Below are 27,243 nucleotides of genomic sequence, written 5' to 3'. Positions count from 1 at the left end.
AACTGAACCGTGAGATGTAGGTGAGACAAGCATAAAAAAAGATGAAGGTGAGATCGACGGCAGCCGGAGCCTTCCCTCGACCGGGAGCATTTTCCAAAGGAAAAAAACTACCCCCTCCCAAAGCCAATATCTCTCTGCCGGCCCTTCTATAGTTCTATCCTAGCCGCGGCGCCCCCTCCCTCCCGACGGCGCCGCAGGCGCAACCTCCACTTCGTGACAAACCCCCTGACCCTCCGCGTCCTCGCGGCTTCACGTCTCCACCGCACACCGACGAACCGACCCACCCCGGTACGTCCTCTCCTTCTCCTGGGCCCGTCTCGTGCTCAGACCTACGGCCGCCGCTGCCCTAGCTTAGCGTCACTCTCGCATTTATTTACTTTATTGTGTTTTCAGTCATGGAGTTAGAATTAGTATTATCTGCTCAATCTTTCACTCTTTACTTCTTGTTGAGTAATTGTTGGCGTTAGTTTTAGCTGGTCAGTTGTTGCCTCCGGCATTGTGCTTTTCTTCTTTGGCTTGTCGCTTGAAGAGCCTAGAGGATCAAGAACCCAGTCGAAGTTCCATATGCAGTGAGCATAGAAGCCAGTGTATTCATCCTGTGTCCATGCTAGCTGTCTGGACATCGAATCGAATCGGGATGTGGCCAGAAAAATTAGCAGTGTGCCAGGTTATATGGCCACCACATGCCCCCAGGATGAAGGTTCCTGCAAGCCACCATTGATGACTACATTCCTGACACCAAGGTTGCAAACCACCTGTTCATGCAAGCTCGACGAGCTGAAGGCAGGACGAGCTTTTAATGTTTTTCTTCCCATTTCACAACGTGTGTTGCACCGATGCAACATGATGATATTATAGAATTAGAACAAAAAATTCTCCCTGCTATTTCCCTTTAGATGAAATTTAAATGCGTCTATGCTCATCTATCTGCTACGACTATTTTTTTTGTTTACCTTTCTGTGCAATCGTTGTAGACAAAATTAGCCAAGAATATAACACTGCCATAATTTGGACGTAATTAATACTACGTATTGGGATAAGGGTCTGCATAGTGGGTTTGATCTTCCAGCCATAAATAAAGATTTCTGTAGTTGTGATTACCATTAGTCGATTAATAAATCATATAAGTCTAACATACCAATATAAATTTTAGAGTCCGTTTTAATTAGAGAAAATGATGAGTTAAGAGCTCGACGCTCTTATTCGATGTGAATGATACTTACCTATGCGACTTACAATATGCTTACATATTAATCAGACGTTCATAAATAAATATGATCATGTCAATCATTTTCCTTTGATGTTCACCAAGAGCAGCCTTCTTTTCTTTTCTTTCTTTATGTGGATCGCACAGCAAGCGTATTTGGTATTTTGATATTCACCAGAGCAGCCCTGCTCGTTGAGGCGCTCACCTGTGGTGACCATGGCCGGAACCGCAGCGAAACCCACTCTTCAGTGCAGCCAGGATCACGTTTCTCGCAGTTCAGAAGAGGAGCAAGTGAGCGAGAATCCAACCACCGCCTGCAGATCTTGTTACTCTGCTATATACGTAGTAGTACTCAGCCACTCAAGCCAGCACGTCAAGGACGCCTACAGTCGGTTAGTGTGATGGGTTCTTCCATTGCTAGGAAGGAATGGGACATGTCATTACCACCAGCCGAACACCAAAGTAATACTTGTGATCAGCGGGCCGTAACTACCGTGGCATAATTAAAGAGGAAAGACATTCACTCCTGCCAAGCTATGGACGGACACAGGTAACCACTTAAACAAATTCCTGACATGTTCAGAGTATTTCATTTGCAGTACTGAGCAAATTTTGTTCAACAGCATATTTCACCAGTACATGGTATATGATTTAAAAGCTAAGAAAATACAATAAAAAATGAAATATGAAACTATCTGATATTATTTTGCACATACATAGTCGCTACAATGTTTAACTAGTTGTGGTTGTCTGCCCAGAACTGAGCTTGAAGCCAGTCCACGGTCTTTTTGTCAACCTGGAAAGCTTTGGCGAGAACATCATCTGAGATCATAGGCTTTGATCCAAATACGGCGTTGGCAATGGTGATAGCACCAGGGTTCTGACTGCTAAGTGCAGCAACTGCCACCGCTGGTTTGTAGGGATTGGGGTTGAACTGGAAGTGGATGAGCCCTTCTGGGAATACAAATACATCACCCTTGTTGAGCACCTTCGACAAGAACTTGTTTTCTGGGTTCGATGTGACGAAGCCAACATAAAGGGTCCCTTCAAGCACGGTGAGGATCTCCGTGGCACGCGGGTGAGTGTGCGGTGGGTTCTCACCTAAAGGTGCATAGTCGATGCGCGCCAAGGAGATGCCCAATGTGTTCAGGCCGGGAATCCGCATTACATTGATCAAGGTGACATTCGACCCAACCTTGTTCATTTTCGTGTCTCTTGGCATGTCGAGCTTGGCCGCCAAGAAGAAGTCTTCAGCTTTCACGTCCTTTGGGTCTTTACAGACAAATCCGTTAACAAGAACTGTGTAATAGAGGGCGTATTAGCATTGGCAGATTAATTCTAGGAATAAGTTTAATTAAATGCATGAAATATTATCCTATAAAGAACTACCTACATGAATACTAACATATACTTGATCTTCAACCAGTGTTGAGAATACATACCACGCGAGCTGTTGTCTGCGACACAGAAGTCCTGGAGAGGGCTCGGATCAGAAGCAATAGCCTGCCATGTGGCCAAGGCAAGAACAGCGGTGAGAAGGAAATAGGAAGAGGGTGCCATTTGAGTTTTTCCTGAAAGTAGATGTGTGCTTGTGGCTTCGTAGAATTGCTGTGTGATTTGTCTACGTGAAGGGCGCTAGGTATTTATAGCAGCAGAAAATAGTAGGTGACTTTGTGAAACCGTCAACAAAAACTATGATGAGTTAGAATTGGTCATTAATTCAGCAGCGCGGGTAGAGTGCACCGACTAAATAGCCATATATTTGTTACCTTGAATCGATCAACTTTAGGAAGTTTCTTTGTATTGCTTGATTCAGTATGTGTACTAGCTAAGATAAATGACCTAACATGGCCATAAAAGTGTTGTTCTGATGTGATACTCCATGATGTATGGACTACACGCCTTTGGCTCTGAAACAATTTAAAAGTGATTTTGTGTAACCGCGGTCAATGTCATGCATGATGTACGGATGAAGCCACCTAGTTGATGCATATTTCTTGCAGTTGAATATGTCATTGTTGGGCTGTTGCCATCGACATTGACCTATACAAACACAAGCTTGAATTGGCTGTCTATTAAAATATTATACTCCATGCATTAGGAGACCTGGCCAGACAATTTTAGCATGCTCCGAAGACACGTTAACTAGAACAAATTAGCTAGCTACCCTCCAAGAGACCATGTCAATCTACATATTGGATTTTAATTGGTACGACTGTGAACTCGGTCAGCTACACTTGGTCACTGCAGGCGGGATATATATATCCATGCATGTATAGATACTGAACACACAAAGCTAAGAGAAGCCAACATTGATTTCTCGAACAGAAAATGGCCTCGTCCTCCTCCTCGTGCTTCCTTCTCTTCGCTGTTATTCTTGCAGTGATCTCATGGCAGGCTATAGCCTCCGATCCTAGCCCTCTCCAGGACTTTTGCGTCGCAGACAATAGCTCACGTGGTATGAAATTAATCCTTGCATCAGTTCATATATGAATTCTTAGTTCTGTCGACCATGTCAATCTCATGTTATTTCTTTTGATCCAGTGCTAGTTAATGGATTCGTCTGCAAGGACCCAAAGGTTGTAACAGCGGAGGACTTCTTCCTGGCAACCAAACTTGACATGCCGAGGGACACAAAGATGAGCAAGGTTGGCTCCAACGTGACCTTGATCAACGTCATGAAGCTTCCAGGCCTCAACACTCTTGGCATCTCCCTAGCACGAATCGACTATGCACCCCTAGGCGAGAACCCACCACACACGCACCCTCGTGCAACTGAGATCCTCACCGTGCTTGAGGGTACACTCTATGTTGGCTTCATCACGTCCAACACTGACAACAAACTCTTCTCCAAGGTGCTCAACAAGGGTGATGTGTTTGTCTTCCCGCAAGGACTTATCCACTTCCAGTTTAACCCCAATCCCTACAAGCCAGCAGTTGCAATTGCTGGACTTAGCAGCCAGAACCCAGGGGCAATTACCATTGCCAATGCTATATTTGGATCAAAGCCTATGATCTCCGATGATGTACTTGCCAAGGCATTTCAGGTGGAGAAGAAGACCGTAGACTGGCTCCAAGCTCAGTTCTGGGCTGACAACCACAATTAATTAAATGTTCTATGTAATAGTAATTAGTTATTGTATGTGATCCAAAAATAAATTTCTGAAGTTATTGGTTTGATTCAAACATGAATATTATGTTGTTCTGCTTGCTCTTGTTATAAACATCCGAGTGCTCATGCTAGAACCTCAAATGATGCAAGACTCTAATCGGTTCAGAATCACAAGATTTGGAAGTGCCATGCCCATGTCTTGGTTTCGGCCAATCCAATCCAGGGGTGGAGGGGATCAGGTCTGTAACACCCGACTACCAAAACATCTAGTTCGGTACCTAATCCAAATTAGCTGTACAAGGACCTAACTATTCTCCAGTGCATAAATTGCCTACAAAAATGCAATTTTAATATTCCCGTCGAGTAGCATTGTGAATAGTGTGTTGTCGAGGTAGATCAAATAGTACAGTTTATTGTCAATTATTACGTATTCGAAAATGAACAGGTGCTTATTTTACTTTACTTTTGCATGGGGGCACAGGCGCACAGTTAATACATGATGTGTCAAATACTGCATATAGCAGACTGCTACAAAAAAAATGCATGTAAATTAAATATAACTAGCAAAGAAGGAAGGCAAATTCAGAGAACAGAAGGAAGGATGGAAGGTTATACTCACCATTGATAATGATACCCAGATTCAGATAATTTGGTTATTCAAAAAAAAGCACCAACTATGGCTAACTTGGTTAGACCTCTGTTTGTCTAGCTCAACACAAATTTGAAGTAACTCTCAGCAAACAACATCGCATTTGTCCATGCATGCAAGAAGGAACAGCCTGTCAAATGGAAACAATGCGGAAACCAAAAATATGACCCAAAGCTAATATTATAACTTCCAAGCAGGCATAGATAATGCTATGAATGCAGGAATCTATACAGTATGAGCGCTGCTGCAACTTGAAATTAACTATAGACCTTCAGAAACGATAAAGACTGCACCTAGTAACAGATCATGTCCTGATCTCTCCCGACTTGCACATAAGGGAGGATAAAAAACCCTAGATATGAAGGCTTATCTAGCTTGGTTTCATTGCTTATTAGCCTCAGCAGATATGTCTCTATTCTCACTAGGATCTCTCATACCCATGTTAATGCCCTTTCGGCACGGCTGTCCTCTCTTGCCTAGCTGTTTATCCCGAAACCTGCGGAGCTCCGTAGCTTAGAGGTGGGAGGACTCTTCGCTTGGAACCACCTACCGGCGGTGGGACACTCCGGTGGTATGCTCTTGGGTTTTCGGGATGAATCCTTCGAGGTGGGGACGTGGAGGATGGGTACCTTCTTCCTCGGCGCTATTGTCCTGCAGCGTAACACCAACATGAAGTGGTGCTTCATGTTGGTCTACGGTCCGGCTGACCATAGCCGCACTGATGAGTTTCTTGGGGAGCTCGAGCAGGCGGTCCTGCACTGCCCGGTACCTTTAGTGGTGGCCGGTGACTTTAACTTGATCCGTTCTGCTCAGGAAAAGAACAATGGGAACATCAACTGGCCCCGGATCCGCAGGTTTAATGACTCCATAGCAGCCATGTCGCTTCGGGAGATCAATCGGGCAGGGGCCCGTTTCACGTGGACCAACAGGCAACTGTGCCCGATCAGATGTGTGCTTGACAGGGTCTTCGTCTCGCCGTCTTGGGAGGCGGCTTTCCCGCTTTTCTCCGTCACGGCTATCACGAGGATTGGGTCGAACCACAACCCTCTCCTCCTGGATAGTGGGGAAGTCACGGTCAGGCGACCGCCACGTTTCTTCTTTCAGACGTGGTGGTTCCGGGTGACGGGCTTTGGGGAGCTCATCAACGGCAAACTCCACAGCTACCTGCATGAGCTGGGCCCTCACAGGGACATCATTGATGGTTGGCAGTGTGTGGCCAGGAACGTGCGTCAGTTCCTGAAGGGCTGGGGAGCCAACTTGGGGAAGGAGCGGAGGGTCTTTAGGGCGGACCTTCTTGCGCAGATTGATGGCCTGGACCGACGGGCTGACTCCGACGGTTTAGACGAGGAGGGTTGGGCCCTTAGGTATCATTTGGAGGACCAACTCCTCCTTATGGACAGTCTGGAGGAGGAATACTGGAAGCAACGCAGTAGGGTGCAATGGACGGTGAAAGGGGATTCCTGCACGGCGTACTTCCATGCCATCGCCAATGGGAGGCGACGGAAGTGTTCGATCCCTCGGCTTCTCACGGATCACGGGGAGATCGACGAACAGCACGACCTTATGGAGCATGTGTATGCGTTCTACCATGGCCTCATGGGTTCGGGGGGGAGGATAGGGTTCTCTCTCTCCATTCTGATTTGTGGTCCGGGGACCAACAGATTTCTCCGGCGGAAAACCTCGCTCTGGAATTGACCTTCACGTCGGACGAGCTCGACGAGGTGCTTCTGAGCATGAGGCCGGATTCCGCCCCGGGGCCGGATGGGTTGTCGGTCTCCTTCTTCAAGCGATTTTGGGGAATCCTTCGAGTTCCTATACTCAAGATCCTGAACGATTTCGTTCTGGGTAGAGTGGATATCGCTCGCCTGAACTTTGGGGTCATCACCTTGATCCCAAAGGTTAAGGGGGCGGATTTGATCAAGCAGTTTAGACCAACAGCTCTCATCAATGTCATCTTTAAGTTTGTGGCGAAGGCGTACGCGTCTCGCTTAGCCCCGATAGCCCACAGAACTATTGACAGGAGTCAGACTGCTTTCATCCGGGGTAGGTGTCTACACGAGGGGGTGCTTGCTCTACACGAGATCGCCCACGAGCTACACGCCAAGAGGTTGGGGGGCCTCTTGCTTAAACTTGATTTCGAAAAGGCCTACGACCGGGTGAACTGGGAGTTCCTCAGGGAAATCCTTCAGCGCAAGGGTTTCTCGGACATGAATGTCCACAGGTTGATGCAACTGGTCATGGGAGGCCAGACGGCTATCAACGTTAATGGAGAGGTGGGTCCTTTCTTTCGCAATGCGCGGGGGGTGCGTCAGGGTGATCCACTCTCCCCGATTCTGTTTGACTTCTTGGTGGATGGCCTGGCTGCGATGCTGGCTAGGGCCAACACGGCTGGCCACATCCGCGGGGTGGTCTCACACCTCATTCCAAGGGGAGTGACACACCTCCAATATGCGGACGACACTCTTGTCCTGATTGAGCCTTCGGATCTGGGGATTGCGAATCTGAAGTTCCTACTCCTATGCTTTGAGAACATGTCGGGACTTAAGATCAATTTCGACAAGAGCGAGGTGTTCGTGATAGGGGTCACGGACCTGGAGCAACACAGGGTAGCGAACATGCTCAACTGTAAATTGGGCAAGCTTCCGATGAAATACCTTGGCCTTCCGGTGAGTAGTCGGGCGCTTCGGGTAGCGGACTGGGAGTTCCTACCGGAGAAGGTGGGCCACCGGGTCGACCCTTGGCAAGGCCTTTTCCTTGCCTCGGCTGGTCGGCTGGAGCTCACTAACTCCTGCTTGTCGAGTCTTCCTATGTTTGCAATGGGTATGTATCTCCTGCACGATGCTACCCATGCGGCTATGGACAGATCTCGGTCCCGATTCTTCTGGGAGGGGGTCGGCCACAAGAGGAAATACCATATGGTGGATTGGGCCACCGTGTGCAAACCTAGGCATTTCGGTGGACTGGGTATCCTCAACACCAAAACCATGAACATTGCCTTGATGCTGAAGTGGATTTGGAAGTACTACCAGAACACAGGGGGTCTGTGGGCTGATTTGATTCGCGCCAAATACCTTGGGGACAGGGATTTTTTCTCCAAGGAGGTGCCAGCGAGGGGGTCCCAGTTCTGGAATTCCATACAAAATATCAAATGGTATTTCAAACTGGGGGCTCGCCACAAGGTCCAAAATGGGAAATGGACTTACTTCTGGCTTGACTGGTGGACGGGGAGAGGGCCACTTAGGGCCCGCTACCCGCTCCTCTTTGGATGCTGTTCCAGCCCCTTTACCACGGTCCACGCGACTCGGGTGGCAGAGGGGATTCCTGGAGAGTGGCGCATCCGGTTCCGGCGGCACCTGGGTTTGGCAGAAAAGGTTGAATGGGATAACATGTGCCGTGAAATCCAAGGTCTTCCGGAGGGGGAAGGGAATGATCAGATTTCCTGGTCCCTCGAGTCCTCAGGGGAGTACTCCACGCGGTCGGTTTATTGTGGACTTCTGCAGGGAGCAACAGTCACACATTTCAAGGAGGTGTGGCGGACACGCGTTCCGCCCAAGATCAAAGTCTTCTTGTGGCAGTTGATCCGTGGTAAACTACCCTCCTGCGAGCAGGTGGCTAAGCGGCGGGGTCCGTCTAATGGCTTGTGTGCTCTGTGTGGAGAGGTTGAGGATTGCAACCACATCTTCTTCACATGCCCAATGGCGGGGTTCATGTGGGCCGGGGTTAGGGAACTCCTTCATTGCGAGTGGAACCCGGCAGGGGTCGGGGATTTCATTGCCTTAGCACAGGGCTTGCTAAGCCCCCTTCGTAGATTAGTATGGTTTACCTTTGCGGCCCAATGTTGGACCCTTTGGAACATTAGAAACAAACTAACTATTGAAGGGAAGTTGATCGGCAATGCAGCTGACAGTCAGCTTTCTTCCACATGTTGCTTTATATGCAGTCTTGGAGGGTTCTGGTCAGACCGAGGGATCGTGCGTTGCTGGACGAGGCGGTGGAGGAGGTCAGGAGGCTTCATGCGAGGACTAGGGCGGCTTAGCACATTTAGCACATTCGACCCACTGCAGGGCTCTGTATCTTTCCCGCTGTGTACTTTGGTGCTTGGGTAGCACGTGACTCTCGTTGGTGTAGGGTTCGTTTCGTTTCTGGGCTCCGCGTGTGTGGCGTGAGTCGTGTTGGTTGGTTGTAAAACTTTGGCTGTGGTGTTCTTGCTTTATTTATAAAGCTGGGTCTACGGACGTTCGGTTTAAATGAACAACAAGAAAATAACCACACTGCTGTTTACTAGAACTGTTTTTCTGAATATCGAGCCTCATTTGGGGCCAAATGAAATCCAAGCCATGTAAATGACATGAGGAAAATGACAATGGTGATTCACAAAATGTACAGAGCATCCCCGATCAAGTAGCACCACTCGGCCCCTAGCCACTCCCCGAGTTAACAACAATCTGAACTCTATGGCTGACAACACAACAAAGTAGATAAATGTGACGGCGGACTTTAGCTTCGATAGGCTAGAGCACGAGATCGGTCAGGAGAAGGGGAGGACGTACCAGCCGGGGTCAGTGGAGACGGGACGCCGCTAGGACGCGGGCGAGGTCGGGAGTGGAGGGTTCGCCCTCGCGCCGCCGTCGGGAGGGAGGGGAGCGGCCGGGCGAGCGAACGGGGGATTTTGGGAGGATTGGTTTTTTTTTTTCCTCTGGAAGCACCGATCGAGCGGACGCTGCCGTCGATCTAACTGTTCGGTCCAATCGAGCGGCATGCTTCATGAGCACAACCCAACAAACGATGAAAACGGTTTATACTGGCAATTACGATTTTCCGCCGATGCTGCTTACCGTTTGATTATCATCTAACATAAATGTGAGAGAAAATAATTTACCACATATCAAATGTGGTTAGCAACCAAAAAGAAATCTTAAAATAACCTAAATTATATCGCGCACACATTCTCTCCTATGCGCGACACATCCAAAACCCGTCCGGTTCTTGAGGCGACAATCAGATAACAATATTGATTTTCTGCGTTGCCATTTTCAAACTGACATTGGACCGTGCCAGAAGATCGACCCGCTATGTGTGGCCAAAAATAAAGTAGTAAATTATTTGCCTTCTTTTCATGATATAATGCTTAAAAGATACAATGTGCACCTTGACCTTCCTTTCGGCACTCTTTTTTCCATGGTAGGTTCATTCCTTGCTCTAGCCACATTTTCTTATGATGTCTCAAAAGCAGAATCCGTCGCGGACCCCTGTTGGCCGCCACCACGTAGAACCGCCCTCCCTCAGTCGTTTCACATGGTGAACCGCCACCGTTCCCTTGACACAACTATCTCTGCACTTGCGACCTTGCCGCCTGCTGTGCTGCCTGAGATGGGCAGGGACAAGGGGCACCAAAATCTATACCTAATAATAAAGGAGCTAAGATTTCTGCCAAAATTTTCGTCTAACTTTTTATTGAAAAATAAAAGCCTTACATGTACCCAGTCATCCAGTGAAAAGTTGAATGAGGTAGTAGCAACAAAAAAGGGTTCACAACAGAGTTACTGAATGGAAATGATGACGAAATTCGAGGATGGATTATTCTCGAAGCGCCTGGATGGGAAGGATAAAATGGTGGTTCACTGGTTAGAGACACTATCGGCGTCGAAGGTGAAGCTGTAATTGGGGATGAGACTTACTGGGACTCATGGAGGGCTGCACACACAAGAGCTCAATGGACAACGTGCCAGTCGAGCGGCCCTGGAAAGGGGGTCATGGCCCCTATGGCACAACATACATAGAGGGTGGGGCTGGTAGCCGCCTAGCGAGGGCTTGCAATTTAATTTTGTTGTTACGTATCACTATGTTCATGATTGAATAGAAGAAAATGGTCATGGAAAAAATGATAAGTGTCAATGCAGATTGTTTATTCCTCCCCCGTCCCAAAATACAAGACGCATAAGTTTTAGTCAAAAGTTAACATATTTTAATTTTGACCAAATTTATACGTAAAAATATAAACATTCACAATACCAAATCAATATCAATACATTCACCCACCAGAAAGTATAGTTTCTCAATATTTTTTTTCGTATAAACTTGATCAAACTTAGAAGATATTGACTTTTGGCTAAACCTTAAGAGCTTTACATTTTGGAGCGAAAGGAGTATAATGTTTTAGTATTTATTTTTTCCCGGTGCAACGCACGGGCACTTTTGCTAGTCCTAAATAATAAATCGAATCGAAAAATAGGTTTGAGGATGTACCGATTAGGGTAGGCAACCATACATCCGGGGCCGGCTCACGCAGCTGCAGCTCCATTATCGTCGTGGGTTACTAAAAAGAGGGTGGAGTATATGAAAAGATCGACGGGAAAGGGGAAAGGGGAAAGTGGAAGCGGGAGCTCTCAGGTGATACCTGCGCACCAATACATGCACCTGGCACCGTGGCCGTCTCCTTCCTCGTCAAAGGCGTTGCTCTCATAGTCGTCTCCCTCGTAGATGTGTTCCTTGTTGGGAGGTAAAGCAAGGGAGAGAGAAAATCGAGGGAAGAAGGACTGGTCATGCATCTTATCTTCTCATGGAGGCCGCGTCTGGTGGCACCAGCAAGTATCATTTGCGCCGGTGGAGCTGAACTCAACTCCGTCTTGCTCCATAGCCTTCATGCAGACCATGCCGCCGCTCGCTTGAAATCTTCGATATATGGAAAGAGAGAGCTATGAGAGGGAGAAGGTGGTGGAGGGACGGTGGTCGCTTTCGAGAAACCAAGGATGAGCTGAGGATGGTGAGGACATGAATAAGCACCGCTTTGACTGACTAAATACGTGAAGGGATAGAGAAGAGGAGACAAATTAACACGCTCACACAGAACACAACCTAAACGAGAGAAAAGACAGAGCATAGCTACAGCCACACCAAAACTAACACGCAGGAAACAGCGTAGCACCACATGTGCTAACATCACCGCTTGGAACTCCAAAAAAATCTTAGAGAACACCGGAGCTGCACACAGGGAAAAGTAAGAGGTAAACCAACCATTAAAACACATACGTGTCAAGTTGTTGTTAATAAAAAATAAAATTAGGAGAAAAATCGAAGTGGTTATCGTTTAGTATAGTACTTCACTGGTAGAAAAATGGCCTTTAGTCGCGGTTCGCAACTGCCATTAGTCGCGGTTGCGCAACCGCGACTAATTAAGCGCGACTAAAGGCCCCCCTTTAGTCGCGGTTGCTTACGAACCGCGACTAAAGGCCCGTCCACGTGGGCGGCTACCGTGCGCTCGGGCGAAGGACCTTTAGTCGCGGTTGGTGTCCCCAACCGGGACTAAAGGCTATTTCGTTAAATTTTTTTAATTCATTTGGATTTCTAATTTTTTTCACTCCGTTTTTTTTTCTTTTTTTTTCAGAATTTCTCTTATTTCAGTTATTTACATAGCTTAGTCTTAGTCTCTATCTCTAACTACACTTATCTCTAGTCAAATTACTTACTCGTGGTCAAACTTCCCGCTCGGTCACCCATCCTCCCACTACTCCACCTCTAGCACGCTTAACTTCCGAGTTCCATTCCGTTCCGCATCCAAGTGCTTCGCGCGCATGTATGTGATAGTACTATCATATCAATCCTATTAACATGTTGATCGATGTCACATTTCTTTATTGTTTGAATTTCAAATAATTCTTTTAATAAACAAAAGTAATGATGTAATAATAATATTGAATAAATAAATAAACATTAACTTTTTAATTTGTATTATTTTTAATTTTATTAATTAATTAAATATTTTTTAAAAAAACCTAAAATCTAAAAATTTGAAAATCTAAAAATTGGGTAAAAATGATAGTAATCTTTATGCAGAATGAAATTATTAATTTTAGGTTTTAAAAAATTAAAAAAATATAAAATCCATAATTTATAGAAAAAACTAAAATCTTCCTCGCTTTTGTATTTCCATTTGGAATTTTGAGAATCTAAAAATTGGCTAACGGGTAAACCCGGGTGAATTCGGATGTAACTTTTTCCCAGCATTTTTTTGATATATTATACGTTTTTTTCCGACGTCGTATGCAAAAGTTATTGCGGTTTTACCATTTTCTAAACTTTTTTTGCAAAAAAAGTGGAAATTCGAATTTCTTAATTTCTCCGAATAGTAGGTTGCATAACATACAAGAATCTAAAAACAAATTTTTTTTTAATTTTCTATCATTTTCTTTTGTATTTTACAAACCAAAAAAGGCGATCCACGGGGGGGGGTGCAGGGTGCGTGGGAGTAAAAAAACTCGGAAAAACGTTTAGTCGCGGTTGGGGACACGGTCCGCGACTAAAGGGGTACCCTTTAGTCGCGGTTGGTGTCCCCAACCGCGACTAAAGGTTTTTCCGCCGGCCGCATCCCGAACCGCGACTAAAGGGGTACCCTTTCGTCGCGGATGGACCATTAGTCGCGGGTCGCCTCCCGAACCGCGACTAAAGCCCCCTTTAGTCGCGGTTCGAATATTTCCGGGACTAATAGGGGTGGACGGAAGCCTCTTTTTCTACTAGTGCTTATGTGTTGCGTCCATGTTCACCCTCCCCCTATATAAGGCGGGGGCCACAAGGGTTGGAGTAACCCCCGAGGCAATGAAGTGTCTGATGTCTACGCACGCTTCTATTGCTGTAGACAGTGTTGGGCCTCCAAGAGCAGAGGTTTGTAGAACAGCAGCAAGTTTCCCTTAAGTGAATCACCCAAGGTTTATCGAACTCAGGGAGGAAGAGGTCAAAGATATCCCTCTCAAGCAACCCTGCAATCACGATACAAGAAGTCTCTTGTGTCCCCAACACACCTAATACACTTGTCAGATGTATAGGTGCACTAGTTCGGCGAAGAGATAGTGAAATACAGGTAGTATGGATGTATATGAGTGGTAATAGCAATCTGAATAAAATATGGCAGCGAGCAAACATGCAGCAGAACAGTAAGTAAATGGAGATTCGATGTTTAGAAACAAGTCCTAGGGATCATACTTTCACTAGTGGACACTCTCAACATTGATCACATAATAAAACCACTCTACACTCTCTTGTTGGATGATGAACACCACTAATTGCGTAGGGCTACAAGAGCACCTCAATGCCGGAGTTAACAAACTCCACAACATTCAATGTTCATATTTAAATAACCTTAGAGTGCATGATAGATCATTGCAATTACACCAAGTACTAACATAGCATGCACACTGTCACCATCACACTATGAAGGAGGAATAGATCACATCAATACTATCATAGCAATAATTAACTTCATAATCTACAAGAGATTACAATCATAACCTACGCCAAGTACTACACGACGCACACACTGTCACCATTACACCGTGGAGGAGGAATAGACTACTTTAATAACATCACCAGAGTAACACATAGATGAATAGTGATACAAAACTCATATGAATCTCAATCATGTAAGGCAGCTCATGAGATCATTGTATTGAAGTACATAGGAGAGAGATTAACCACATAGCTACCGGTACAGCCCTTAGCCTCGATGGAGAACTACTCCCTCCTCATGGGAGACAAGCAGCGGTGATGAAGATGGCGGTGGTGTTGATGGAGATGCCTTCCGGGGCACTTCCCCGTCCCGGCGGCGTGCCGGAACAGAGACTCCTGTCCCCGGATCTTGGCTTCGCGATGGCGGCGGCTCTGGAAGGTTTCTCGTACCGTGGCTTTTTCGTATCGAGGTTTTAGGTCAGGGACCTTTAAATAGGCGAAGAGGCGGAGTCGGAGGGGTGACGAAGTGGTGACACGATAGGGGGCGCGGCCCAGGCCCTGGCCGCGCCGCCCTAGCGTCTGGTGGCCCTGTGGCCCACCTCTGGTCCTTCCCGGGTGTTCTGGAAGCTTCGTGGAATTCTAAGATGCTGGGCGTTGATTTCGTCCGATTCCGAGAATATTTCCTTACTATGATTTCTGAAACCAAAAACATCAGAAAACAGCAACTGGCCCTTCGGCATCTCGTCAATAGGTTAGTTCCGGAAAACACATAAAATCATCATAAAGTGTGAACAAAACATGTAGGTATTGTCATAAAACAAGCATGGAACATAAGAAATTATAGATACGTTTGAGACGTATCAGTGTCCCTCTCCCTTCTCCATGCGCCTCCACCTCTCTCTCTCTCTCTCTCTCTCTCTCTCTCTCTCTCTCTCTCTCTCTCTCTCTCTCTTGTTTTCTCTCCCGTGTGTGGTTCGATCTGCGCACGTGGGAGTCAAGTCCACCCTAGTACGCCATTGTGCTGATGGTGTTCCGATCCAGAAGATCTACTTCCACATTATTGGTTAGAACAGAGAACCATGAGTCATCGGCAAGCACTGTACGTATGCGATATCACGGAGGTGCTGCCATTTGTGTCCCCTGTCGTCGTACAAGGATTGAACATGACCTTGAGGTCGGCGGCAACATACGACTACATCATCCATGTTCTAACCGCTTTCTTTCTACTAGGGTATGTTACAGAATCTATCTCTGTTATAGAATTACTCCTAGATAGATCTTGGCATCCAGAGTATGCTAGTTAGAAAAATTATTGTTTTCAGCTACAATCCCCTTCATGATCCACCCTAATGTGAGGAGGCATATCCCCTCAATTTGCCTCATCTCCTGCTATACAACGTCCCTGGCTTCGTCATATCGAGGACCAGATCGGTTCGATGGGAGGGGAATCCTGTCGCTACCCTCTCCTTCTGCTACGACCATGAGCACCGCCACCAAACCGGGGAAGTTTAGGGGAGAATTCTTAGATTAGGGTTTTCTTTTTGGGTATCAACGTTTTATATTTACACCAGTAAAATGGGCAACGGTTAAAAATAAAGCTCATTTACACAGAGCCAAGTGCAATAGAAATTATTCAGAGTCATACAACTCGTACACATTATAAACTCAACCAAGCCCTTATTTATTGTAATAATCATTTAGATTCATGAAACGCAAACCAGCCTATGAGTGCCGTAACATAGCACCCTCTTATCCAATTGTCCGGTGCTCAGTCAAACCGGATGGATTTTAATGTATGGAATTTGGTTGCTTCCTTTATGAGCATCATGGATTCGACAAAATCATCCAATAATTGATGACAATCTGGAAACTGAGCGTCATCAACTGCCAGAATTACCTTGATAGTGTTATCATAATTTAGGTAGTGCACGGTGAGAGCCTGCAAAATAATGATTCCAAATAGTTAAAAAAAGGTGCAGTGAAATTATTATTGTAGAAGGTGTCAAGAAAATTAGTATTTTAGAGAGTGGATTTTCAAACATTGTGACAACAACTTAATATTGTATTTAGAATATGGATTTCATCATAGTTTTACATCAAAATGTGAAACGATTCGTGTTATAGCATGTTCCTATGCTGTTCGTTAGGATTCTTAAGTGCATAATTAGATAAAGACTAAGCTCCAACATTTTTCATTGCATTTTTATTTAATTTTCTATTTACCAAATGTATGTTTAATTTCTTTTGGTGAGAAGCTTGGATTACTGTTAAACTGAAGCTTTGTATATGCATCAAAGAAGAAGTGGCGATATATGTAACAATATAGAACTGTATTTATCTCCTATTTTTTAGCTAGAGCTTACTACAAATGCATGCCCTACAACACACTTCCATGAGTCCACTACAAGATCAAATATAATATTGAGTCTAATTTGATAATTATTTTCACTAACAAAATATAGGTATTTTCAATAAAAAATTATATCACAAGAAACATCTTTCAAATATGATTCTAGCTAGTGGGATTTTTTAGTGCTATATAGGCTGGCAGTTATTATTTGAAGTTTGATTCAAAATTCAAAAAGGGTCATAGTATACAAATATGTGGGGAGCATTGAGAGCCCATACACCAAAAACCAACATGCAACTAATAACTATTTCAAGCAACTACTCCGTGCGCGAATAAGAGCAAGTAGAATAAACTTACATTGGTTGTACATAAGAAATTAAATTTATACATTTGTTGATTTGGAATAGAGAGAAGAGCAGAGAGAAGACTTGCAGGCTCTTGAGGAAATTGCACAAACCACCATTTATTGTTATTCTCGTTGCACAAAAGACTCATTATCTTTTTTTGCACAAACCACCAACTATACGTATATATATTGCATATAGACCACTACGGCAAATTTTTTTGTAGAGGCACTTCTCTAGAGACACTTTATGGTTTGCCTCTATTGATTTGTTAAATAATTATGTAGAGGCACTTTTATTGATGTAGAGACATTTGTTTTAGACAAATCTAGAGTGTCTTAACTCTAGAGACACTAGTTGACATATTTTTGTCATGATTATCAAATGTGTGTTCAAAGCAATTCTATGAGACACTTAACAAATTTCTGCAAGAAATCATATAGAGGCATTTTTAATACACTTCCGGAATTGACTTTACATTATAGCTAGAGAAAAAATTTGAGACACTATTTGCATTATGTAGAGGAACTTTATATAATTTTGAGGCATTTAATATAATAATAATAATATAAATAATATAATAATAACATTTCTTTAAGAGCATTAGCAAGATGTCGTGTGTGGCTAAGTGGTTATATGAGTAGAAACTTTTCCTGAAGATCTTGATTTTGAGGTTTGCTCCCAAATCGTTTTATAAATTATTTTTACCTATTCTATAGAATAATGGCATAAACATGTCTTTACGAATCTTCTCTTTCTTAATACCTGGTCCCATTTTGCTGGTCTCACAGCCAGCCACGTCACTAGATTAAAATTCTGGACAGACCGACACGCCCCGACACGCTCGGTGGCCCTTCCTTTCCAAACGCCACGCCTGAACGGAGACACAGGCGGACACGCCCCGAGCCCCCGACACGCCCAGTTGCCTTCCTTTCCAGACGCGCCCGAAGGAGGCCATCGATCTCTGCTGCCCTTCCTCGCCAGATGGGCCGACTCTCTTCCTCTTCTATCTCTTCCCATCGATCTCTCCCCCACCACGGCTCCGCCTCCGTTCCTCTTCGTCCATCGCCGCCGCTCGCACGAATCCTCCTCCGTTCGGCTTCTTCGTTCGCCCCGGCTCGCAAATCCCAACGGTTCTGCTCTCATGCCAATCAGAACTCCTAATTTACTCCATCAATTGGTGATTCTCCTCTCCATCTTCAACTTCTTCACCACCACATCCCGTTTTGAACCGATGGATTTAGTGCCGCCGACCCCTTCGCATCTCTTCGTATCTTCCTCCCGATTCATGTCCCACCCCACCATTTGTCTTCCCCTTCCTGCAATATCCGAGCAGAGTTCCCTATTAATTTCACCTATATATCTCTCCATGGCCTCATACATGCTACATGCGTGCTCTCTCTCTCTTTTCCTCGGGCTGATGTTACAGTTTCTATTTTCTGATTGGGGATTTTATATATGTCATAACTTTACCTGCAGATTCCGTTTGGAAAAGAAGCTTTGCTCGGGATTGGGATCTCAAGTGGCGATGCGCTGGATTCTGGAGCTACTGGGTACCGGCTGATCCTCCCTGATACTAGCTGAGTTGTACTTCTACCATATATATGTCTCTCGGTGCTTTCGCCTTCCAGGCGAGATTATAATTTTTGTCAATTGTTACCATATAGATAATTTCCAATCGGCCTTATTTTTTTTTATAATTTCCACCGCCAATGCAGGTTCGTCATTTCTACAATCAACCTCGACTCACACAAGTAAGGTGCAGGGCCATCAGCGGCCAGTTTGGAAGCAACTGGTAGTTTTGTAACCCCTCTGCTACCGACCTACCGTGATCTGTTTTTTCTTTGTTCCTGCATGATGATGGCAATGCTACACGCCTACACCTGTAGCAAGATAAGCATATCAATTGTTTACCCAGATTGGATTGCATGTCAGCAGTGATGTTTGCATTACTCTCGCCTTGCTCAGCCCATTCCTCCCTCACGCCTCTCCGTGTTCTTCTGTATGAATTCGTTTTGCAGGATGGCATAAACTTTGTTCACTGGAATCTATCCCATGGTATCTTCTTGAGGACAGGCAAGGTAATTCCATCAGACGCGAGCCCTCACTCATGGCGTTCTTTAGGTACAGGTACTTTTTTGTACCACATGTGATCTGAATTTCAGTAGATGTGGTATTCATGCTCTCCCCTTTTCCAAAACATTTCTAGACAATCAAAGGTCAGGTTCTGCCTGCTACAATCATCTTGACGAGCTTCAGTCTTACTTTGCAGTATTAAAAATTACAAACCATGTATGACTTCAATCTGAAGACTCAAGTGTGAGTTTCTCGAGAATTAGTGCTAGACATTATTAGCTGAAGAAACATGCAACTACAAGACATCATGTATCCACAAAATGTATGCAATTTGACATCTAACAGTGAGCAGCGTTTTGCCACGAATTTTGCTACACTCTTTGATGTATCCGCTCACCGGAGTGAAATAGTCCGGTACACGTGGAGGAGACGTTTTGGCTCATAGGAGCAAATGCTCCCATTATACAAAATAATTAAAAAATAATTTTAAAAATGGCAAAAAATTCTGACATAATTTTTTTGGTGTACATCATGACATTCTATGTTAGTGCACAATTTTTCGTGGAGAAACAACATTTTATGTGGCGTGTACAAAAAAGACAAAAAAATGTCCTGTACGTAGTCATGTTATAGCATCAAAATTTGTCTTTTTTACAGGAGCCACAAATTTTTTTAGTTTTTTTTGAAAACTTGTGTACGAACATTAAATGTGTAGATGTACATGTAAAATTTTATTTTAGAATTTTTTGACACTTCAAAATGTTGATTCACATAATGAGAGCAAATGCTCCTATGAGCCAAAGTGAATATCCCGGTACACGTCCTTTTCTTGATAACACAGTAATCCGCTTACATAGAACAAGAATGTTAGATGTTTCTACTAAGAGGTGATGTGTTGTTTTTCTACCGCAGATGGAAGTTGCATCAACGTCATGACAAAAGATATGTTTCTTGATCCCACTTCATCCATCCTATATGTAAGAAGGGTAAATTTCTGGACATTTATTATTTTCCTCTAACCTTTGTTTTATGCTCTTTTGTTCCATGTGGAACTATAAGCACGGCTGGGCAGAGTGCCCGTTCCAAAGTGCTAGCTTGGATGTGTCTACTTCAATAGACCTGTTTACTTGGTTCATTTGGAATCAAAAACAAACTCTACATGAATGATCAACATTAAATTATTGATCATCTGTTGAAAAGTGTGCCAGCTTGGATATGTCTACTTAAATAGGCCTTTTTACTTGGTTAATTTGGAACCAACAACAAATGTACATGGAGGACGAATAGTAAATTATTGCCTGTTGAAAAAGTGCTAGCTTGGATTAGTCTACTTTAATAGACCTTTTTTTACTTAGTTCATTTGGAACCAAAAACAAACTCTATGTAAAGGATCAATAGGAATTTATTGATCGTCTGTTGAAAAAAATATTTCATTCAGATTGCGGACAAGCTGCACATTTTTTACATTATGTATATGTTGGCGAGGAGAACACCAATGCAACATTTGGAGGATCTTTTAGCATATTTTTTTTGTTTGTTTTGATCTCTATTTGGCATTATTAATTATTATAATATAAGATACTTAGTAAGTGATGCTACAATATTTCAATATGAGCTTTAAATATTTCAGGAGTCATCCTAAAAAAAACAACTTTCATGAGTTTAATAAATTGTTTTTTTTTGTACTTTAAGAAATCGTTTTCTAAAACGTTCCGCTGCAACGCGCGGGGTATCATCTAGTGTCTTATAGAATGCATGGACAATGTGTAGTGTCTCTACGAAATGGTTTACATTATGTAAAGAAATTAAGGAAGTGGCCTCTAGTCCTAGACACACTGCCTGCAGTGTCATTTATGTGACACTTAACAAACGTCTCTACCGTAGTGTAGAGATAATGTCTCTACGAGACCAAAACAACATCTTTATGGGGTATTTTTGTTGTAGTGGGTCCAAATCTAGGATTAACATGTTTAAGAGCAAATCAAATGGTTGGGGACCACCAACTACTAATTTTTATTTCAAATTGTATCAATTTTTCAGGATTATGTAAAGAACATATTGTTTAAACTACTAATTTTTTTAACCTTTTTTTAAAAGCTCTAAATTTTCATCAAATTTTGTAAGTGACACAATTTTCAAACGACATGTACAATTCTTTTCAAACTTCCCCTGATTCATTATTATGTATTGTTTTCATTACTCGATTTTTCAATTTGTTTTAAAATATCAAAAGGTCACTAAATTTTGGCTAGATATAAGAAATCATTGTTTATGGCTATCCTATATTAGTTAGTTTATATACTTAAATTACGTGAACATTTAGTTAATTAACTTAATCACAAAGTTGGACCGCTATGCAACATAATACATGTGGTGGTTCGTGCAATTTCCTCTAGGCTCTTAGCTAAAATTCAGCCGCAGCACGGACCTCTAGATACTTTGTGATAGTGTAAGGTGAGGGCCCATCTACTGATAAAGTAGTAGATTTTTAAATTTAATTATTATACATGTTGGCTATAAGGTTGGCTACAGATGACATGGCAATGTGCTATAATTTGGCTTTACTATTGTTCTTGCTCTAAGTGCACTTCTAAGCTTTGTCCTAACTAAACCTGAATTTGACCAACTTTATATAGAGTAGTACCTAACCCCGTTCCTCAATGAATAAGGCTTATAAATATAGTAAAAGCTTATAAAGGTTGACCAAATAAAAAGAAGAAAATATAAACACCTACAATGGGAAACAAATATATTATGGAAATATAGTTTACAATTAATCTACTAATATTGATTTGTATCTTAAATTTTTCATATTTTTATTTATAAATTGGTCAAACTTAGAGAATGCTGACTTTTGACAAAATTTATAAGCCTTATTCAGAGGGAGTATCACCAGATCCATCTTGAAATGTACTTTCATAATCTACCAATGTAATGGCATATATGTTTCTACTTTGCTATGTAAATTTAGTCAAATTTGATTTGTCTTTTACTTGAGACAAAAGATAGAAGTACACATATTCGTGGATGGAGGGAATACTTCTATTTGTTTGTCCAGTGACTTGTTTAATATATGCTTGGTTTCAGAAATGAGCTTCGAAGTGTGGATATAGAAATTTCAAATAATTATTGCTCCAAAAATTATAAATATATATTGTGTGACTTACTTGAGGTTGCCCGTAGACGCTAGTTGCCATGAAGGCAACTGGGTGCCCACATAACGTTATATGTTCTGCTGGTCCAACGATATTTGACAACATTATGGTTGTACGTGTCATGAAGAGGCGCAATAAAAAAGATCCGATCTGCTTCCGTTTACAATTCGAAACGGAATTGAAAATATGAATAGATAGTCCTTGCTCATGTTTTGCCCAGTGTAAATCGTGAGAAGAACATATAAAATGAGCTAGCAGGAAATATACCTTTACAGTAAAGTATTTCACCAAAAATTCACCAACCACTTGTGTGAACATCACTTCTAAAGAGCTCTTTTTCCTAAGCATGAGCCTTTTTGCCTTCCGAACATGCTCAAGTGGATCATCGTGCAAGGCTATGTGAAATGGGCAGATGAGGCTGCTAAGTTTATTCCCTGTCGCCACCTTGGTAACATACGTCTGTTCATAGTTGTAGAACAAAAATTAAAGTATTTTTTTATGTTATGCAAAATTTTGATTTGGTGGGTACTATAATGTTTCATGTGGAACTCACACTATTTCTTACATATATTGCAGAAAAAGAAAACTTACTTGTCGGCTAGAGACTGTCCTTGTGTTGACAAGGAGAAATGACCGCAAACAGATTCCCTTGGCGTTAATGTCACCTAACATTGAAGACAATGAAGGAATGTGTAACGACTGCCGCAAGTTTAGTCTTGTTCAGAACACACATTCGTTGAGATAACCTCTTACCAGACTTCCGGAAGTAATATTGTGAAAGAGCTGCCGATGTCACACCGACTAGAACATCGTTGATTGTCTGCAAAAAGAAAAAGAAAAGGAGAGTTGAGAGAAAGTCCATTGAGTAACAACATGACCAGGCATCCAACAAGCGAGCCACACATATATCTGGCGTAATTAGAAGGCCATAACCATTCCACCTCCTCCATCCAAAAATAAGCGATGCATAGTTATCTAGATTCTTCGTCTAAAATGCATATAGATACATGTGAGTATAGATAAATTTGAGTCACTTATTTTCGAACGAAGGGAGTATTGAACTAGTCAACAGACCCATGAAACTGCATAGCTTGGCTACATATCCAAAATATCATTTCAAGATCCAATATAATAGATAATAGACTGCTTTGAGAATATTATTTTTCATGTTAGACTATTTTCATGTTCTATATATTACTCTTGTAACAATGATACATTTATAATGTTATATCCAACTTAATATAGATATATATCATGTATGTAGTAGACTCCATTGTATTCACTCTTTCAAACCGAAAGGCGTAATCTGAGGGTGAGGTCGCATTATGCAATGTCATCGATTGGCATGGGTTTTTATACCCACTATATATTTTTTTACTCTGTCTGTAATTAGCATCATTTGACTTAGGGTTAATGTAAATATTCAATAACTTAACACGTACGCAGTTCATGGCAGTCTTGACAAGCTTCACGTCATCGAGGCTAAGGCTCCGATGCAGAAAGCGCATGTGGCGGTGAGACTTGCTGCTGCCGCCGTCTGCACGTTTGAACAGTGTGTGTGGATCACTCAAGAACAGCATCGTTGCAAGAAGCAACACACCGTCCACCAGCGTGTTCCAGGCCAGCACAAGATAAGACCAAACCCACGCGAGCAACGCCTCGCCTGAAGACAGCGGCGGTCGTGGCCGTCGTTGGTAGATCGGCCCGGTGCGCTTGGGCGGCGGTGGCATGGCCGGCAGCCTGGCGGGATCAGCCGTGCTGAGCGACGACGCCATGAGGAGCGTCATTAGTGACGCGCCGTCGCCGATGGAGTGGTGCAGGCGGAGCACCGTCGTGGAGGTGGCCTCGGAGGTTGGGATGTCGAGGAAGTGGAACTCCCAGAGCGGGCGGCCCCTGTCCATCGGGAGCATGGAGAGTGACGACACGTAGTCCTCCACAGCTTTCTCTGGGCCACACGCAACAGCAGCAGGATCCAACCTCGGAACTATGATGTGGTCGTCCACGTTCACCGTCGTCTGCACCCATCGCGGCTTGCCAAATTCCATCACCTGTACGTACGTATATGTGGGTTAATAAATAGAGAAAATGATGTTTGTAAGTAAGAGCAATTCCAATAGTGTAGCCAGCTGCTAGCTATAAGCCAAGTGCCATGTCATCTATAGCTAACTTAGAGCCAACATATACAATAGTGAGCTATAAAAGTGTAGTACTTTTACAATACATGGCCCACCTTTTAGTCTCACATAGTGCCTAGGAGCACGTGCTAGAGCTGGCTACAAGATAAGAGCCCACTCCTCTTCTCTCTCCTAATCTCTCTCTTCCAACTAAGCAAATTTATAATATTTTATCTCTTATAGCCAGCTGACTGTACCTTATTGTACTTGCTCTAATAGTGTCCTTTTCGACGAGTATGCAGTCCGTGGTACTTGTGCAAGTGGTTAAGTAGTTGTTGTCCAACTCTCTTTTTTTCTAGTGGATACCGTCTCTCTCTCTCCCTTGCCCCTCTCCACCGCCGCCAAATCCGGCCTCCCTCCCCCCCACCGCCGGCGGCCAAGGTGGCCGGCTGTGCGCGGGAGGGGGGGTCTGGACGTGTACAGGTAGTTGGTTAGGGTTTCTTTTGCTTGTTTGTAGTTGCTTTTGGTTCCCGAATAAGTTGGATCTAGATCCCTGGTTCTTGCTTTTTCCTCTCCTGTTCTTGACCGTGGAGGTTGGGAGGAAGATGCTAGCCACGGATCTACAGACTCTGCTATCCTCTCTTGCGAGCGTATGCGGGCTGGGATGCTGGTTCTGGCCGGCGTCGACAGCTCGAACGACTGCTCAATCCGGGGCGTGTCCCCCGCCGATGTGGCTCCCATCGCTACCCAGATCTTGCCGTCCGCGGCAGGTGGCTCTTGCGGCGATGCAAACGAGGTTGGTTCCTCTACAGGATTTTGCAGTCGATTCAGCGGCGGTTCCCTCCTTCCTCGACCTCCTCTTCGACCGGTGGTGCGGGAGCAAGGCGAATGGCGGCGGATCGGTTCGTGCAGCGGTTCTCTGAAGGTTTAAGTTGTAATTTTTCTTTAGTTCAGGGGCTTTTCTGCACTTTGAGGACAGATGTCCTAGTTCTGGATGTATCTGGTGTATGTGCGATCTTAAATTAATATAATCCAGTCCTAGTCTCAAAAAAAAAAGTAGTTGTTGTCCATATATACTACTGTAGTAAGCTCTCTCACTTCTGGTCTCATCATTGATAATAGGTTGACCACATTAAATGTCAATAACTCCAACACTTAGATTCCTAGAGGGTTATCTTCTAGCAAGGTGACCCTCGTAAATGCGAGTCATATCGTAACAGATTAAAACTCTTAATGATATAAATATATGGTGTATTAGGATAGACCCAATAGCATGTATATGTGTTATGAACACATGTTAGCATGCGATCACCATGAGTTTATATGCTTAGGGCAATGAACGACCGTATTACCTACAACTTAAGTTCTGGAGAAAGACTCGGTATCCAACTATCGAGCAAAAGAATTGTGGAGCAAGATGTGCGCTCAATATTTTGTATAATCTTTTTTAATCACACATACATGTGCTCTAATTTGTACTACCTCCGTCCAGAAAAAGATGTCGCAATTTTTTTTGAAATCTGGATGTATCTCTACAATATTTAGTGTAAGTGTAAAGATATACATCCTAATTTAATCTGCTACATCCTTCTCGAGAGGGAGGTGTAATTTTTTTTCCTATTGTTTAGATATACTCAATTCATTTAATGTCTAAATCACTTCACACTATTTATCCTAATGTCCACCATCATCTTCTAGGCTACCCGGCTCAACGGCAAGACGATAGCAGCAGAGACACAACATGTCCTCCTCGCCCGCACTCTCGCTCAGCTCATGCTAGAATATATTTGACGTCCTAGTCTAGAGACCTTGCCATGCACGTGTGGTTTAGAACATATACGCACATGACACAGTCCGACGCTAGCATCGTACACTACACATATAACTCACCTAAACTTAAGAAAAAAAACTAGTCTAAACGTGACGAGATAGGCAATACATATGGCTCAATCTAGACTTCACTTAGACGTGATTAAATAGGAGTCTTACGGTAAAGGAAAAAAAAACATCTGTTACTCGTATGGTAAAGACTCTGATTACATGTTTTTTTCCTATACTACAGTTTTACGTGCCTTAGACTTTCTTGTGTCAAATAAAAAATTGACACTACTATTTTTGTCACAAAATCTCAGCCGTAACGTATAGATCGACCTACCGTAGTGGTATGGATATTTTGCCAAGTAAAAAATAGATCGTGTTAAGTTCACATCCATGTTACACATGTGTACGATTACGTAAATCTCTTATTAAATCATATTCATCCAATGATTAAAAATAATTTAGATGATATGGATTAACCTCGTGTCTCTATTTAAAACCCTTTATTTTATGTTTAGTATATAATAGATAGATGAAGAAAAAACAGCAGTATGAACTTCCCTTTTTACGATTCAAGTTGTTGCGAACATGAAAATTCAGATATATATGAATGAAAGGAACAAAGAGCTTCCAGGATTACTTGAACGCTACGGAAGCGTGGGAATCGGGCAAGCAATTCTGTTTCGATGCCGGCACGGAAGACGGGTAGGTTCACTGGCTTGCCAAGCCCCATCACGACGACAATGTAGACGTCCAGATCTTCCATGATTCTTCCGATAGGGCTCATGGGCTCATCTGCACATTCCGTCTCTCTATGCACACGCACGGAGAGCGGCAGTTTTGGAAGTGTGGCTACCGAGCTAATAGCAGCATTCATTGTTTCTTCCATGAGTGGCTAATGGCTACCCGATCGAGTTGTATCAACTCTAGGCTGCGTAGGTGTTATATAGTACTAGTACATGGCAAAGCACCTTGTTGTTACTCCAGTAACCAGCAATATTTCTAACTGTGCACGACCCCAATTGTGTGTATATCATTTTCAGGTTATTAGTGATTGTGTACGATCTCTATTAATTAAGGAGAAGACTATCCAGCTGCCACCGGTTCTTCAAGGCGTGTGGCTATCTCTATAAAATGTAGTATTGGTAAACACTAGTACCTATCAGAGTTCAATGGGAAGTGAATCATCGGACCTCTCC

General features: G+C 43.5%; 3 protein-coding genes across 4 annotated transcripts; 1 reads left to right on the top strand and 2 right to left on the bottom strand.

Moving 5' to 3' along the window:
• Positions 1 to 1,765: 1,765 nt before the first annotated feature.
• Positions 1,766 to 5,852, bottom strand: LOC124665379 (germin-like protein 8-11). Of its 2 annotated transcripts, XM_047202790.1 has the most exons (3): positions 4,939 to 5,852; positions 2,650 to 2,710; positions 1,766 to 2,506 (listed from the first exon to the last, which is right to left on the bottom strand). In XM_047202790.1, exons 1-3 carry the CDS (start codon positions 4,939 to 4,941, stop codon positions 1,944 to 1,946), a joined length of 627 nt encoding a protein of 208 aa, XP_047058746.1. In that variant the 5' UTR covers positions 4,942 to 5,852; the 3' UTR covers positions 1,766 to 1,943. The 2 variants fall into 2 exon arrangements, with proteins under 2 accessions (XP_047058746.1, XP_047058745.1); XM_047202789.1 differs by lacking the exon at positions 4,939 to 5,852 and having other exon boundaries at positions 2,650 to 3,232.
• On the top strand, positions 3,533 to 4,392 carry LOC124665380 (germin-like protein 8-7). The gene is made up of 2 exons (XM_047202791.1): positions 3,533 to 3,665; positions 3,752 to 4,392. The coding sequence occupies exons 1-2, from the start codon at positions 3,539 to 3,541 to the stop codon at positions 4,312 to 4,314; spliced, it is 690 nt and encodes a 229-aa protein (XP_047058747.1). The 5' UTR covers positions 3,533 to 3,538; the 3' UTR covers positions 4,315 to 4,392.
• Positions 5,853 to 15,955: 10,103 nt separating the features above from the next.
• Positions 15,956 to 26,933, bottom strand: LOC124664554 (wax ester synthase/diacylglycerol acyltransferase 5-like). The gene is made up of 7 exons (XM_047202044.1): positions 26,685 to 26,933; positions 23,555 to 24,160; positions 22,866 to 22,932; positions 22,704 to 22,777; positions 22,380 to 22,571; positions 22,125 to 22,262; positions 15,956 to 16,126 (listed from the first exon to the last, which is right to left on the bottom strand). Exons 1-7 carry the CDS (start codon positions 26,931 to 26,933, stop codon positions 15,956 to 15,958), a joined length of 1,497 nt encoding a protein of 498 aa, XP_047058000.1.
• Between the last annotated feature and the right edge of the window lie 310 nt (positions 26,934 to 27,243).

This window comes from Lolium rigidum, chromosome 6 (assembly GCF_022539505.1).
Source record: "Lolium rigidum isolate FL_2022 chromosome 6, APGP_CSIRO_Lrig_0.1, whole genome shotgun sequence".
NCBI classification, from domain to species: domain Eukaryota; kingdom Viridiplantae; phylum Streptophyta; class Magnoliopsida; order Poales; family Poaceae; genus Lolium; species Lolium rigidum.
The sequence above is the reverse complement of the archived record's forward strand: the minus strand, read 5'-3'. Positions and strand labels throughout refer to the sequence as shown.

Coding starts and splice junctions, on each gene's coding strand:
- LOC124665379 (XM_047202789.1), bottom strand. CDS start 2,767: ATGGCACCCTCTTCCTATTTCCTTCTCACCGCTGTTCTTGCCTTGGCC. Junction 2,507..2,649: donor CGCAGACAACAGCTCGCGTG/GTATGTATTCTC, acceptor TCTATTACACAG/TTCTTGTTAACGGATTTGTC.
- LOC124665380 (XM_047202791.1), top strand. CDS start 3,539: ATGGCCTCGTCCTCCTCCTCGTGCTTCCTTCTCTTCGCTGTTATTCTT. Junction 3,666..3,751: donor CGCAGACAATAGCTCACGTG/GTATGAAATTAA, acceptor CTTTTGATCCAG/TGCTAGTTAATGGATTCGTC.
- LOC124664554 (XM_047202044.1), bottom strand. CDS start 26,933: ATGGAAGAAACAATGAATGCTGCTATTAGCTCGGTAGCCACACTTCCA. Junction 24,161..26,684: donor CACGCTTCCGTAGCGTTCAA/GTAATCCTGGAA, acceptor ACGTACGTACAG/GTGATGGAATTTGGCAAGCC. Junction 22,263..22,379: donor TGAAATACTTTACTGTAAAG/GTATATTTCCTG, acceptor AAACGGAAGCAG/ATCGGATCTTTTTTATTGCG.